Source organism: Syzygium oleosum, unplaced genomic scaffold (assembly GCF_021117445.2).
Source record: "Syzygium oleosum isolate NSW1041296 unplaced genomic scaffold, Sole_v2.1 Sole_v2.20, whole genome shotgun sequence".
Taxonomy (NCBI): Eukaryota; Viridiplantae; Streptophyta; class Magnoliopsida; order Myrtales; family Myrtaceae; genus Syzygium; species Syzygium oleosum.
Window position 1 is genome coordinate 2,663,498 of NW_026607504.1, and position 14,646 is coordinate 2,678,143.

The 14,646-nt window shown below is 39.3% G+C and overlaps 1 protein-coding gene and 1 pseudogene across 1 annotated transcript; both read right to left on the minus strand.

Annotated features, from left to right (window-relative positions):
• Positions 1-7,027: 7,027 nt before the first annotated feature.
• On the minus strand, positions 7,028-10,720 carry LOC115694045 (protein ROOT HAIR DEFECTIVE 3-like; annotated as a pseudogene).
• A 322-nt stretch (positions 10,721-11,042) lies between these two features.
• Positions 11,043-12,826, minus strand: LOC130140683 (protein ROOT HAIR DEFECTIVE 3-like). Its single transcript, XM_056320692.1, has 3 exons — positions 12,676-12,826; positions 11,503-11,652; positions 11,043-11,278 (listed from the first exon to the last, which is right to left on the minus strand). The coding sequence occupies exons 1-3, from the start codon at positions 12,809-12,811 to the stop codon at positions 11,187-11,189; spliced, it is 378 nt and encodes a 125-aa protein (XP_056176667.1). The 5' UTR covers positions 12,812-12,826; the 3' UTR covers positions 11,043-11,186.
• Positions 12,827-14,646: the final 1,820 nt, after the last annotated feature.

The window sequence follows — 14,646 nt, forward strand, 5'->3', positions numbered from 1 at the left end:
CTATTTTTTTATTTTCGAAAATAGATTTAAAGTAGAAATCTATTTAGCAACTTAATTTCATTTTTTTATTTTCGAAATAAATTTTTAATTCAGAAATATATTTGGAACGGAAATGAGAAGTAAAAATACAATTCTTTTTAGAGCTCACCCTCACCCTACCTCCTGCACCGCCGCCGGCCACTCGTCGATGTCGATGTACAAATTCTACATCGATGCTCTCAAATGAATTTCTGTTCCTGGAACAGAAATTTTATGTGCTGCTCAGAAACTTGTCTAGGGAATAAAAAATATATAAATCTATTTCTTGCTAGAAATTGGGTCCGGAAACAGAATGGTTATCATTTGTGCCCTTAATGTCTTCTAATTATTGACACGGCTGACTTCTCCATCATTTTTTATATTCGGGTTAGGTTGGGAAGGCCAAAACAAAAAAAGAAGAGAGAATAAAATAAAGAAATGGGTTTCGATGCTTGTACAGAATTTTAATATGCATTAGGCAATATTATTCAATGCTTAGCATTAATCATGCTAGTTTATTCATCAGTTAACTAGTCCCACAACCTCCATTCTTCATCTTTCTTTTTGTCACCATTAAGAAAAGGGAAAAGAGTTTAAAAAAAAACAAGAAAAAGCAAAAACCCCGTCATCTGCTTTTGTTTTATTTCGTAGATGTGATTATCACTTATTTCTTTTTCTCCTTTTTGACTCCACCCAGCTTGAAAGAAGAATTACATCGAGAAAGCAATCGAGTTCCCTTCAGAAAGGAGATTCATGTGGTAATTATGATGTCATAAAAGGCATGTGCATGTTCCTTGTCACAAGTAAAGCTGGGAAACCCATCGGGAAAAAAAGGCAGTTTTATTCGGATTTAAGTCCAAGAAATTAATACAAAAAAAACAAAGAATTTGTCCTTCTTTGTAATGTAACTATCGCTAATCTTATGTTAAATTGATTTATGAATAAAAATACGAGGTAATACCACGAAAAACTCAAAATTGATAGACTTGTGAGAAACTTACCAAAAACTAATTTTTTGACCCCAAACTGGTAGATGAATTTATCTTTCATTAGTTTCCGTTAAATTTTACAGTCAAATTGCTAAGTTGGATAATACGTAACAGTTGACGGGTGTATCGATTTAAGGTTTTACCCTCCATTTGTCACATGTGTACCAGCTTGTGGTTTCTTATGGTATTAATGCAATTTAATAAAAATTAACATAGGGTAAATTTGACACAAGTATATATATTTGGGCTTTTTGATAATAAAAAAATAATTTTTGATAAATTTGTCACATGTGTACTGATTTGAGGTTTTTCGTTATATTAATTCATATTTTTTAATAATTTCCGGAGAGTCACACCATGTGTCAATTCAAGGCCAGACCAATCTCTTTGGACGGCATAAAGACAAAGAAGCTGCCAACTCATTTATGGCAAAATAAACAAAAACAAAGGTAAAAATACACCCGCAATAATTAAATAATTTTCCATGATCCTAAGCGAGAAGCGACTCGCAGGTCCCCACCACTCTGACACCAGCACCGCAGGTTTGGTACCTTTCGTTCTTATAAGATGCAGAGTTGCTGGAAACACCACACCAGTCTCGGCAAAACGACAGCAGATTCGTTTGCTGACCGTGGACTATCGAGCATGGGCAATTTCCGATCTGCTGTCGAAACTAATAATGTCTCTAGCATCTGTCGGTGATTCACAGTTTCATGTGAATCGTGATGATCCTCGTGGAAAGCTCGGTAGTACGGGGAAGAGAACGGACGAGTTCGATTCCCAATCCTCGAGTTTCTTGCTACATCACTTGGATTACAGGATCAGGCGGCCATGATTGAAACATGTCGGGTTTCGTTCATGTTTGGAATTTGCATGGTCTCGTGGATGGTTTTTGTGGAGGGTTGTCACTTGAACAGCATTTTGGGTGTCCGGCGAGAGTGGAAAGTGATCACCGGGGCCTGAGGGCTCGAAAAAGGATAGACTTCTGGTAGGTTTCTAATATGGCAAATCAAATGAGGGCAGAAATGAAACGAATTATACAACGAAAGGGGGAGAACGTTCCTAGAATATTAGAGAGAGAGAGAGAGAGCTCATATTTTGACATAACAGTAAGTCTAGTATTGGAACTTCAATGATAAGCGTGCTCAAGTAAGAGCACTAGCAGGATGGACAACATCCCGAGAAAGTGTTTGTCGCAATCATCGGGAGAATTCAAGAAGCAAGAGGACATGTCCCTCGAATGGACACCTCCCGTACAAATTGCTCGAATATAAATGCCCATAATATTAAGCCAATCTGTTAATTTTCACCATATTAAGCCAATTTTGTTAATTTATCAGTTTTTTTTTGTCCTATCGCTAATTCTCCCTGTCTCTTGCAGAGCGACGGAGGCGATTCTAACCATCAAGAGGTACAATGTGAGCATCTGACATAGACAATTCAGATAAGGCTCAATTTCAGTTCATACACAGAATATGATCGAGACCTGCATCTGATCCAACTGGTAACACGATGTGCTCGTGCATAGTTCAATCTCAACGCACATTGAGCCAAAGATAATAATCAACCGAACCATTACCTGCAGATCCGTGAACCGACACCAAATGACAGAGCACAAGTGCTCCCATCAGCATGAAAATCAACTGCATTTGCATACCCATTTTTTATCTCTCCGCTCAGTTTAAGAAGAGTGTCCAGCTTCAAGTAAAGAAAAAGAAAGGAAGAGGCACGGGTGGAAACTGGAACATTTTAAAGAACCCAGTCGTGGGTATTGCTCAAAGTGACAAAATTCACATCCAGATGAAGACCCACATTTAGTATCACAGAAGCGATGGCTAGAGAAGGGGAAGAAGGTTCTTTTAGTAGAAAAGAAGAGGTGGTTAGGTGGCTAAAAGAAAGGCCCAACTGCTTCTTTTCTTCAAATTTATAAGCTTTGCTAAATTTGCAGAGTTTTGGAAGCTAGACAGTGCAGTGATGACGATAATACTCGAACTTAAGAAAGAATCAAGAAAAAAGGGAAGGTTCTTGATGGTGTTGTTTCTTTTCACATGCGTGGTTAAAGTAAAGTGTGTTGAAGCTGATCAAGAAGAAAGAAGACAGTACTAGCTTAAAAGGGCTCACCAAGAACATTTATGTAACTCCAAGTAGTCGGGTCTCCCCGTTTAGGCCCATTGTAACCTTTTTTCTCTTTCGACATGATCAGCAAATCTTAAGCCCACAAAGTATTCCATTCATCTCATGATTCAAGCAAGGTGCGAGTCAAAATTCCAATGGGCGATTCAAATATTGAATCAGTGGTCTTCAAATTTACATTGCATGCCTGCAATTCTCCAACTATTAAATAGATTAACTGTGCTACTTCTGATTTACTTGGCCTATTTTCAACTACTTTAGGCATGATTTCTCGGAAATTATAATGAGCTACACTTTCCCGTAGTAAAGATTGATTATTCTTCCCAATTGAATGCTGGGATCTAAGATTGCTTTTCAACTTTTGGACAGGATTGGTCAGCTGACTTAGCTCCTCAACGTGATATCTACTTCTTTGTCTTCATTTTCCGCTTGCTCTTCTGGTAAATTCACCAAGTCATCTTTTAGCAATTGCAGTTATGAAACCATCCAGCACCATCAAGTGCAATATCCAACAAGATCCATCGTTTGTCTAGTACTAGATCATCACCTACTACATTGTATGGACCAATGACCCACATGCACATTAATTCAATTAAGCTACGGATGTCGGGGACACCTTGTAGACCCCTTTCACGCATTGGTCAAATCAAGATCTAGAAATTTTAGGGGGGTAAAGATCGTATGGTCCTAGGAAATCATGACATTATTGAGTAGAAGTCCTCGTGCTCACACGCCATCTTGCTTTGCAAGCGTCTTCTAACTATCGACACGGCTGACTTCTCTATCATTTTTTCGCATTCGAGTTAGGTTGTAAAGGCGAAAAAAGAAGACAATAAAATAAAGAAATGGTTTTGATGCTTGTATAGATTTATTATATGCATTAGGCAAATATTATTCCATGCTTAGCCTTGATCATGCTAGTTTATCCATCAGCTAACCAGTCCAACAAGCAGCCATTTTTCATTTTTTTTTCTTTTTGGTACCGTTAAGAAAAGGGAAAAGGGTTGAAGAAAGAAAAAGAGAAGACAAAAAAACCCCATCATTTGCTTGTGTTTTATTTTCTAGATGTGATTATCATTTATATCTTTTTCTCCCTTTGTCCTCTTTGAAAGAAGAAGGGATAACGACATAAACAATTCATAAACTTTGACCCAATGTGCAATATGGTCTATAAACTTTTAATTTGTTCAATATAATTCTTGAACTATATGAAAATGTTCAATGTAGTCCTTCATTAAGGACTACATTGAACATAATGAAGGATTACATTTCAATGAAGGACTACATTGAATATTTTCATATAGTTCAAGAACTAAATTGAATATGTACCAAAAGTCTAGGGATAACATTTAACAAATTAAAAATTGATGGATTACATTAAGCAAATTAAAAGTTTAGGAACCATATTACATATTGGGCCAAATTTCATGAACTCTGTGGGTCATTTTCCCGAAGAAGAATACATCAAGAAAGCATTGAGGTTCCCTTCGCACAGGAGATTCACGCGGCAATTATGACTGTCATGAAGGCAAATGCAAGTTTACTTGTCTCCAGTAAGGTTGGTTGTGCATTTGTCCCAAAATCAAAGAGAAACGAAATTTTTTATATGCCTAAAAAAGTTTCTTAATTCTGCAGACCCCCAAAAGCTACAAATGCCAAAAATTGCCCACGGAGATTGCCACTGGTTGTTAGCCCCATTAGTTAGCCCTCTTCGTTCCCTCATAATTCCAAAAGAAGAGACCAAATAATTAAATAACTTTGCACTACTAAACGACGTTTGCACTATTAAACAAAATATAAGATATAGGTAACGTACCTCTGTAGCAATCGCTTCATTAACAATTTATTCAATGTCTTCATTAAATTGCGTCCACAATGTCTTGCATTGAAGAGGTGTGATGAGTGTGTTTGACAAAGTAATCTGCAATTTAACAGTATATAAATGCTCTCAGCAAATAATACCATTAAAACTAGAATGGACAATGGGCCTAAACTCATGCGCTTAAAGCCAAGGGATCTATCATTTTAATACTCTTGTGTCACGGTCGCGAGATTTCCATACGCCGAGGACCATGCACAATTGAAGAATGCTCGTCCAAAACCCTAATGGAGCTTCCGGAACATTTTAGGGATGGGCGATACGGTAATTGTGCCATGTTCTAGAGAGTTCTCAGTATAAATGCTGGTGGTTAGTGGACAAAAAGGTGCGATCTCGGCCATTCGTTCAATAATTGATCAACGGATATAATCTGAGGTCCTCTTCTATATAAATGGGCGTCCTCCTTCTCATTTGTATCATCCAAATCAATTGAAGCATTTCCATTCTCTCCCAGAGCTCTCTCTAGATCCTCTCTCTACGATCCAGGTGAGCAATCAAGAAAAGGTTTGGCATAGGCGCTCTTACGATCCAAGGAAACCTAAGTCGCCGCATGGGTCGTTCCCAAACAACTGATCCGTGACAAGTAGTATCAAAGCAAGTCGTTCCCAAACAACTGATCCGTGACAAGTAGTATCAAAGCAAGTAGAGAGTCGTTCCCAAACAACCGATCCGTGACAAGTAGTATCAGAGCAAGTAGAGAGTCCATCCAAGGAAATCGAGGAGCACACCAACTGGTCAAGGGTTCGACCAAGAACAACTCGCTTAAGTGGTTGTGGATAAAAGGACTCCCTAAAAACAGGTTGCCCAAGACAAGACTCATGGAAAATCCAAGAAAAGGGATGCCTTGTCGGACGCCATGGCCGCGGTCGATGAGAAGCCCACGAGGATGAGAACGACTATGTTGGAGTTCATTGAAGAACTCGACGAAGTCAATGGGCGGATCAACAAGGTCGAAGGAACTGTCCGCCACAAATTCACAAACGTCGTCAATCGCACGACGGCCCCGAGAAGGACGAAACCCTTGAAGCATCAATCGAGGCTCTAAAGCTTGAAGTTGTGGAGCTCAAAAAAGGCAACTGCAAAGCCGAGGTTGAAGCTTTGAGGATGGAGGTGCAAGAGCTCAAAACCGAGCTCGTCCTATGCAAAACAAGCATCGTGAATGGTGCATTGCCCATTCGAGCGGCACACAAGCTGGATGTGCCAAAATCAAAAGAATTCAAAGGCAACTGGTCCGGCAAGGAGATGGACAACTTCATATGGAGCATGGAGCAATACTTCGGCGCCGTTGGGATCCAAGAAGACTTGGCCAAGGAACGAACCGCTTCGATGTTCCTAGTTGATAATGCAATAATTTTGTGGCGTAATAGATGTGATGAGACGAAACGAGGCGCCGATCCCATCAATTCTTGGGATGGATTTGTCGAGGAGTTTCGGGATTATTTCTTTCCCGAGTTTGCTCAACAAGAAGCACGTAGTAAGCTCCATTGCTTTGAGCAACGAGTGAGTGATCGAGAAAAGGCTTGGCCTAGGCTCTCCTATGATCCAAGGGAGCCTAAGTCGCCGCACGGGTCCTCCCCAAACAACCGACCGTGACACTTGTCAGTGGCATTAGGTTGGGGGTCCAGCAAACCAATTGACATCTATCCCATCGTCCAATCGTACGGCCGCCATTACATACAGCATTCTTAGTGACTACAAGTATCATTGAATCATTTCAGTAAAAACCCACAAGCAGGAGAAACATATAAAATATTTGAATACCGCCGAACGAGCAAGTTTTTTGGTTGCTCGAATATATTCCGTACCTATCCAAACTCTTGGCATAGATATCAAGTGGTATTGAGTCTAAACGACAAGTAAATCACAAACTTAAAGAGTGTGCCTACCGGTCCTCATGCATCTGAGGACTAATTCAGATTCCTTCCTTGCTTTCGCTTCAACCACGCCCCTTGCATGATCTGTTATACCTGCGAGCAATTTTTCTTGCTCTGTTCATCCATGCCTAAACCAGAAAGGGCACCAGAGAACCCAGTTATTGCCGATTCGGTCTCACGCGAAAGAACTATCCTGATAGCCGACCAGGTTTCACTATTATCTCCATCCAAAAGCGCTTCCACTGGTTTAGACAATGCTTCATTCAGTTGTGCCTGTACAAACGTAATATAATTTGTGCAGATCCCATCAATCACCATTAAGTGAAAGGGGGAAAAGCCCTCCATCTGTAAAGAGAGAAGCTCGATAGAAGAAGAAATATCTCTGTTCATTATACTACCTCATATGCTTCTGTAAGCTCACATGGACTGAAGCAACATAGGCATCAATGTTATGCTGCAGCTTCTCCCGTTCTCTAGATGTATCCCATTTGGCTTGTTCAATTACGGCATCTGTTCAAAGTATGATGTGAAACTTATCCATACAGTCAGTGGTAATATTCCTCTAATAACAAGTCCAAAGTAAAGCATGGCATGAACCTACAAATAGTTTCCTAAATGCCCCGAGTGTTATTTACCAACAAGACCATATTTTCACATCAGCCTCCAGTCTCAGACACAAACCTTCATTTCTGATAGATACAAGTAAAACAACTAATGGGCCACCAAGGGAGTGCAAATGCATGTACAAAAAGAGTCAAAGAACCAAAAGAGAGCTTAGTTACAAGACGAAGCACGACGACAAACCTTCATTCTTGGCCTACTTGTTCAGAGCATTAACTTTACAACATTAGGCCAAACGAGGGCATTACAAGTTGCCGTACCTGCGCATCCTTCGTCAAATTGAGCCATATAAGATCGAGTGCAGTCATGAGCAGCCACAGAAAACACTTCCCGTCCATTCAAAGCCTTATCAAATGCTTCCTTGAACTTATCTAGAGTTCCCCACTGAATATGTCCAAGAACGGATCTGAAAGCCGGTTGTACAAGCTGACGATTCACACAAAACACGAACAGCAACATATGATAAGATATCCTCAATAGACGGTCTCTTTGTGTAAGCTTAACTTCAAATGAAAACATCATGACTGAAATAAAAATGTGTCAAAAAGGAAAAATATTTCCACGTTACAAGCAGCCTGAAGTGGTAGTCATACAATAGAACCCAAAAAAATGATGCACTTTAAGCGAGGAAAAACGTCTCATAACTTCTTACTTGAAGTAATTTTTCTTCAAGCTACTTCCGCTTCGAAGATCTAACATTCTCGTCAAAATAGACGGCCTCTGATTCATACCTAATCAGGAGCACAAGAAACTTTATAAATAAAACGTACTTATAGTGATAGACAAATTTCTAACCCTGACAGAACATAATCTTCACCCAAAAAGAATACAAGGAAACACTGCAAACAGAAAGCCAAATTAAGCTAAGCCATCAGCTAGGCAACTGCTACACTGTAACTAGCCATTCCTCTCCTACTATAAGGAGGAGATGATTGCTCGAAAGCAACCATTGAACAACCAGTTGAAATAAAACTCAGATTGTGAATGAAGGGGGCCATTTCCAAACTGGAATGATCACTTGAACAGAATAGCTATATCTCATCTACACAGGCTAGACCTCAACAGCTATATCTCATCTACTCAGGCTAAACCTCAACAACCAGATACTAGATATATCACAGAGACAGACTTGTGCAACCTAAATTAAACAATATAAACTTCAAAAAAGCCGAGGTTTCCTTTGTGTTGGCTCTTTAAAAAATGCACTTGTTCCAAGAAAAGAAAATGCTCCTACTGCCCCCAATTCCCGTAAGCCAGGAACAACTTAAAGAAACAACATTCTTAGAAGTAAGAACATGAAGCCAATTGCGCTGGATAACCTTAATGTACTTGCATTATTTAATAAACACAAAATCCAGTTGCTGCACCACCATCTGTAATTCATCAGATAAAATTACTTATCTTACCCTGCTAAACAAGCCTCAAGAATTGAACTGAGTTTCTTTCCAAAACCAGAAACTGGTCCCAACTGCGCAGCCTCTTCAATCAAATGCCAATCCTAATATGTTCAGAAGAGTTTGCCCGATCTTAATATGTGTAAGATAAAATGCATCTGCTTGCATTTCAAAATAGTGAAACAGACGAGCAAGTTTAATGTCCAGCAAGAACCAGATCAATACCTCATTTTCAGTAAAACTGGAATATTTTTCGTGGGCAATTTCTTCACATCGTATGGTAGCAACCATGACCTTAACACGGATAGCATGATGCGTACATTAGCATTCTCATTATCAACAATATACCCAGTGGCCTTTCAATTAATTGACTCTCACCTCGTATGCAGGCAAGTCAAGGTCCCTATCCTCCTTAATGACCTTCCACATCTACTGAGCACTAAAAGAAAATCCTGAAGCAGGAACTACTCCCCTTCGATCTCCTGCGAGCCCACCAGGTGCAATAGAATGGAAGAACCGCTGTCTAAGGCTGGCCACCTGTTTGCCAAGGAAATTCAACCATATGGCAAAAAATTAGTACGGATGAAGGGTATAATCTATTTGGCAACCGATGCTCCAAATTCCACAATAGAGCACAAGAAGATGAGATGGAAACATAACACGTCTCAAACTATAACTGATTAAAAATGGGAACAGAAGAGTAGCGAAAATCACCAAACTCGACAAGGATGATTGAGCAATGATAAGCCCCAAGAAAATAAGAAATAGCTGTCAATGATGAGTAGCATTTTCACAGATATTCCAAAACTTATGCATATGAGGACCAAAGTTTTGTCTTAAGCAGTACTCAAGCACAGGATTTATGTGAAGGAAAGGGCGCCCACTGCAGCATTTGAAAATCTTATCCAATCACAACAGCAAAGCCGACATAAAAATTGGGCAATCGCACTCAAGATCCAAACATGCTTCCATGTGGTGCAAGGTAGGTATACCTCCTCTTTAAATTGCTCTTCCTTGTCTTCATAATTAGAGAGAGCAGCAAACTCAACCTGGACAGCAGAAGAGAGTCATTAGGATGAACTTCATTTTGATGATTAGAGGCGAAAGGAAATCATCGAGAGGAACTTATACAAGCATCAGAGCACCTACATTAAAAAAATCACTGAGAGGAGTTTCCTTGTGTGCTTGTGGCTTAGGAACCTCGTCCCATATCTGCAGGAAAATACTAAATGAAACCAGGAACAACTTTACAAAGTCAATTTTCCAAAGGAAATGCAACAACCCTCACCTTCTGCACATCTTCTCTCAAGTGATTTTCTAGATATCTCGGAGGAGTCTGGATAAAAAGAAAAACCAGAGAGCAGATAAAAACGATCACAATCCAAAATGGAAACATGATTAAATATAGGTACCAACCCTTGTTTTATCCAGCATGACGAACAACAGAGTTGTTCTCCGAGGGCTAAACAATCGCATCATGACCTTCAAGAAGAGTCACAAGTTTATCATTAACTCTTAGAACTAAACATTTAGCTTATCTTAACGCAAGAGGACAAGAAATACCTGGAATACAGTTTTCAGAAGAGGCTTGCTGGCAGCTTGCTTACGGTCAATATCATGACACCTCCTACGAAAAAGATGTGTAAAAAGGGCACTAGGAAAATACTAAAACAACAACCTCGTAGATAAAATTGCAGCAACAGAAACGGTATCTCACTAGAGCAAAGCAAAAGCCTCACATGTTTATGAGCACTATATCGGAGACAGCCAAAGCGAAAAGTGCACTCTGCTTTTCAAAAGCAGTATTGTCCTGAATAAAAACGACACTGGTTAAGAAGCTGTGAGGATGCTAATTGCTGCTTACCCAAACCAAGTGTGAATCAGGTGAGTTTCAATGAGCATCAGCTACACAATAATTCAATCTTCTGGGTTGGTAAGATGAGCAAAGACATACAAAAGTGGAAAAGCAAGTTAAAGATAATACAGCAGCTGCCCGATGCACAAATTATCTTTCAACATGTAAAAAAAAAAAAGAATTTGCAATTACTTATGGATAAAAATAAGTAGTTAAACATAGACAAAATAAGCTATTATATATCCATGTAAAATCATCTAGTAAATATACCTCTCCTTCTCCAGTTCCCTCCAAGTCCATAACCAGGGTACACGGTTCCATGCCAGCAGCTGTTGCCATCCATATACCTTTGGTGGTTTGGGACCCGGAAAAATACCAAACTGGTTTTGCACTTTCGGAATCCAAATACTTCATAAGAGTGAGCTAAACAGTCGGTTTGTAGACATGCCTCCCTTTAAAATGATCCATCTCCCTAAAGTTGGTGCCAAATAGATGATTTAACAGCGTACTCTTCCCTGTTTGATATTATTATACACAACAACAGAATAAGTTTGAATCTCTTATGAAGGCAAAAGAAAAGATACATGAACATGAAACAAAATAAAAGAATTAAACTGAATTTGAGCCACTGGAAATCATTTCACAGCCCTAACAAGAACCTTACAAAAAGTTTTGATCTAATCCATTTCTAGCAAGAGAAGAAAAATCCAAAGCTAAGTTATTGGGAGTAAATACACACCACTAATATGAGGACCCATGATGGAGACTACGGCGTATGAATGACCACATTCCCTCAATTTGACCTCCTTGATGAAATTTTCCAGTCCGTCGACATTAAATGTGCCATCTCCATCAATTAGTTGAGTAGAAGAACATTCACCAGGATTACCTGTTCAGATTAGCGAGTCAAAAAGAGAGTGACTTGATAAGCCTGTACATTGTGTCTAGAGGAGACAAGACTACTATAAAAACTCGTAATTGAGAATGAAAACCTAGGATCCTATCTAAATGGCGAGAAGTACCAAGAGGTTGATTTCATTATTTCAACAATTTTATCGATAACATATTTCTCCTAATGATGAAGGAAGTGCATTAATCCCTGTCAATCTCTCGAAACACGGCTGTCAACAATAATCTATAAATCATCTTTATAGTGCTTGGGAGATGATTAAATTGGTATCCTGTTACACTAACACCATGATTAATGTCATCAGCTACCCTTTGCAACACAAACAAAAGGGTACTAGCGAAGAAATTTCCTAATCTTCACAGTCACTCTTATAGCATCAAATGACTAAAGCTCTCTTCCACGGGTTTTCGAGAGCCGAAATTATCATTGAGGGAAATAAAGCCCTAAAACCTTTCAGCCCTTGCAATTGGCCTTCCCAGAGACCAAGCTAACCCAGCAACAAACACGATCAGAAATTGGGAGGAAACAGTTATGCCGTGTTAGAATATTAAATAATAAACATTTAACTAACAGCTTTCAGAATAGATTTAGGATAGTTAGAAGTGATCCCACAAAATCTCATATTGTATCAGACTTAGAGGTCCTGAGTTTCCTATTTGTCTTTCTAATTATATATGTACACGCTTATTACTAGGCAAAAAGACTAGACTAAACTACGCGTGAGGAGTGTTAGAATATTAAATAATAAACTACGCCATCTGACTGATAGCATAAAAACCTGTAGATGCATTAATTCGACATTACGAGCGAAGAACCTTAAGACTAAACAACAGTTACGAGGATACCTAATTATACGCAAACCAACGGCAATTCAGAGATTCCAAAAGCGATAAAAAGAGGTGGTTGCAACCGGAGACTTCAATCATGATAAAGAAGAGTATGAAGAGCAAGTTTTAACACGAGAACTAAAAGGATCGGAGGCGTCGGATACGAGCAAATTACCCATTGGCAATGGATCGAAGCAGGGTCGATCCGACGATCGAATGAGGGAAGCCTCGCGAGGTTCGGTCGGAGAAACAGTGACAGGATGTCTCAGAGGTACGACGTATTTCAACCTCGTTGGAGATATGCTTGCCATTCTAGAACAGATTGAATGAATCAAATCTATCCTAGATTGATTATTCTGTTCTGGATACTTTTCCTTTATTCTTTCCTTTATCCAATCGGTTATCTTTGAATTTTTATCGTAGGCCCGATAAGAAATCATAGTTCAACTACTGAAATAGGTCAGGATGCTACGTCCGATTTGCTTGGCGTCTTTTCAGTTTATTCAGACATGAGATTCCCAGAAAATTAATATGAACGAAGTATTCCATTCAACTTGTAATTCAAGTAAGATGCATGTGCAATTCAAATGTTGGATCAGTTGTCTTCAAATCCATATTGGACACCCGCATAAATCATTCTTCAACTACTAAAATAGGTTAATGGTGCTATGCCGGATTTGCTTGGCCTCTTTTCGACTGATTCAGGCATGATTCTCCAGAAGTTATTAGGAGCTGTACTTTTTCCATTACTTAATAAAGATTAACCAATTCTTCCCAATTAAATGCTGGGATCTAAGATTGCTTTTCAACTCCTGGACATGATTGGTCAGCTAACTTAGCTCCTCAACGTGATGTCTTTTTCTCGTGTGCTTTTTGCTCTACTTCTTTTCTTCCGCTTGCTCTTCGGGTAAATTCACCGAGTCATCTTTTTAGCTTATTGTGGCTGTTAGAGATATTTAGATATCTTTTAAAGATATTTAGGATATTTTTTCTTATTTTTTAATATCTAATTTTAATTATGAATATCCAATTTGATTTCCTTATATGGTTATCTATTAAAACCTATTCATATATTCTTTTCTATAATACCAAAATATACACAAAATTATTATTTCTCTATTCCACGTTATTATTCTGAAACATTCAGCACCGTTAAGTCCAATATCCAACAAGATCCATCATTAGTCCTAGTACTAAATCATCACCAACTACATTGTAAGGACCAATGACCCACATGCACATTAATTCAATTAAGCTACGGATGTTGGGGACATCTTGTAGACCCCTTGAACTAGTCAAATCAAGATCTGGAAATTTTAGGGGACAAATATCTTTTAGTCCTAGGAAAGTGCAACATTATTGAGTAAAAAGTTTTCATACTCATGTACCTAAAGTTGCGAAATGATAATCATTTTATTTTATTTTTTTTATTTTTGGGAATAGGTTTGGAACATAAATGCGTTTGGTAATGTAATTTTATTTTTCTATTTCTAGAACAAATTTTGATTTCAGAAATAGGTTTAGAACTGAGAAGTAAAAATTCTTCTTATTGCTCGCCCTCACTACTAGCCAGTCGCCCATTCGCCGCACGCCGACGTCCGCTTGCCGTCCGCTGCCTCTCATCGGTTGCCTTGGGCCATTGCCCGCCACCACCCTACTCCCGCCACTGCCCATCTCTCGATGCCACCAACCTGCTTTTCGCCACCTCTCGTCATTTGCCGGTCGCCGTGGGCTGCTGCCCGCCTCCCACCACCGGCCACCACCTCCCACCGCCACTCGTCGCCACCCGTAGTCGCTTGCCTCCCGCCATTGCCCAATGCCAGCTGTCTCTCCGCATTGGCCGCGCCGCAATCCACCGCCGCCTCCCATTGACCACCCCCGTCCACTCGCCGATCGCCTGAGAGAGAGAAATTTTGTACCGTTATCAAATAAATTTTTGTTTTAGGAACAAAAATTTTATGTCATTATCAAACGTGTATTTTTGCTTAGAAACTCATCCATGGAATAAAAATAGAAAAATCTATTTCTGGCCAGAAATTGATTTCTGAAATAGAATGGTTGTCATTCACGCTCTAAATGTCTTCTAATTATTGACATGGCTGACTTCTCTACCATTTTTTTTTTATATTCGGGTTAGGTTGGCAAG

Excerpts from the sequence above, each read along its gene's own strand:
- LOC130140683 (XM_056320692.1), bottom strand. The coding sequence starts at position 12,811 with ATGGCAAGCATATCTCCAACGAGGTTGAAATACGTCGTACCTCTGAGA. Across the intron at positions 11,653-12,675 it reads CTTCGATCCATTGCCAATGG|GTAATCCTGGTGAATGTTCT; the intron begins GTAATTTGCTCG and ends TAATCTGAACAG. Across the intron at positions 11,279-11,502 it reads CATGGGTCCTCATATTAGTG|GGAAGAGTACGCTGTTAAAT; the intron begins GTGTGTATTTAC and ends AATATCAAACAG.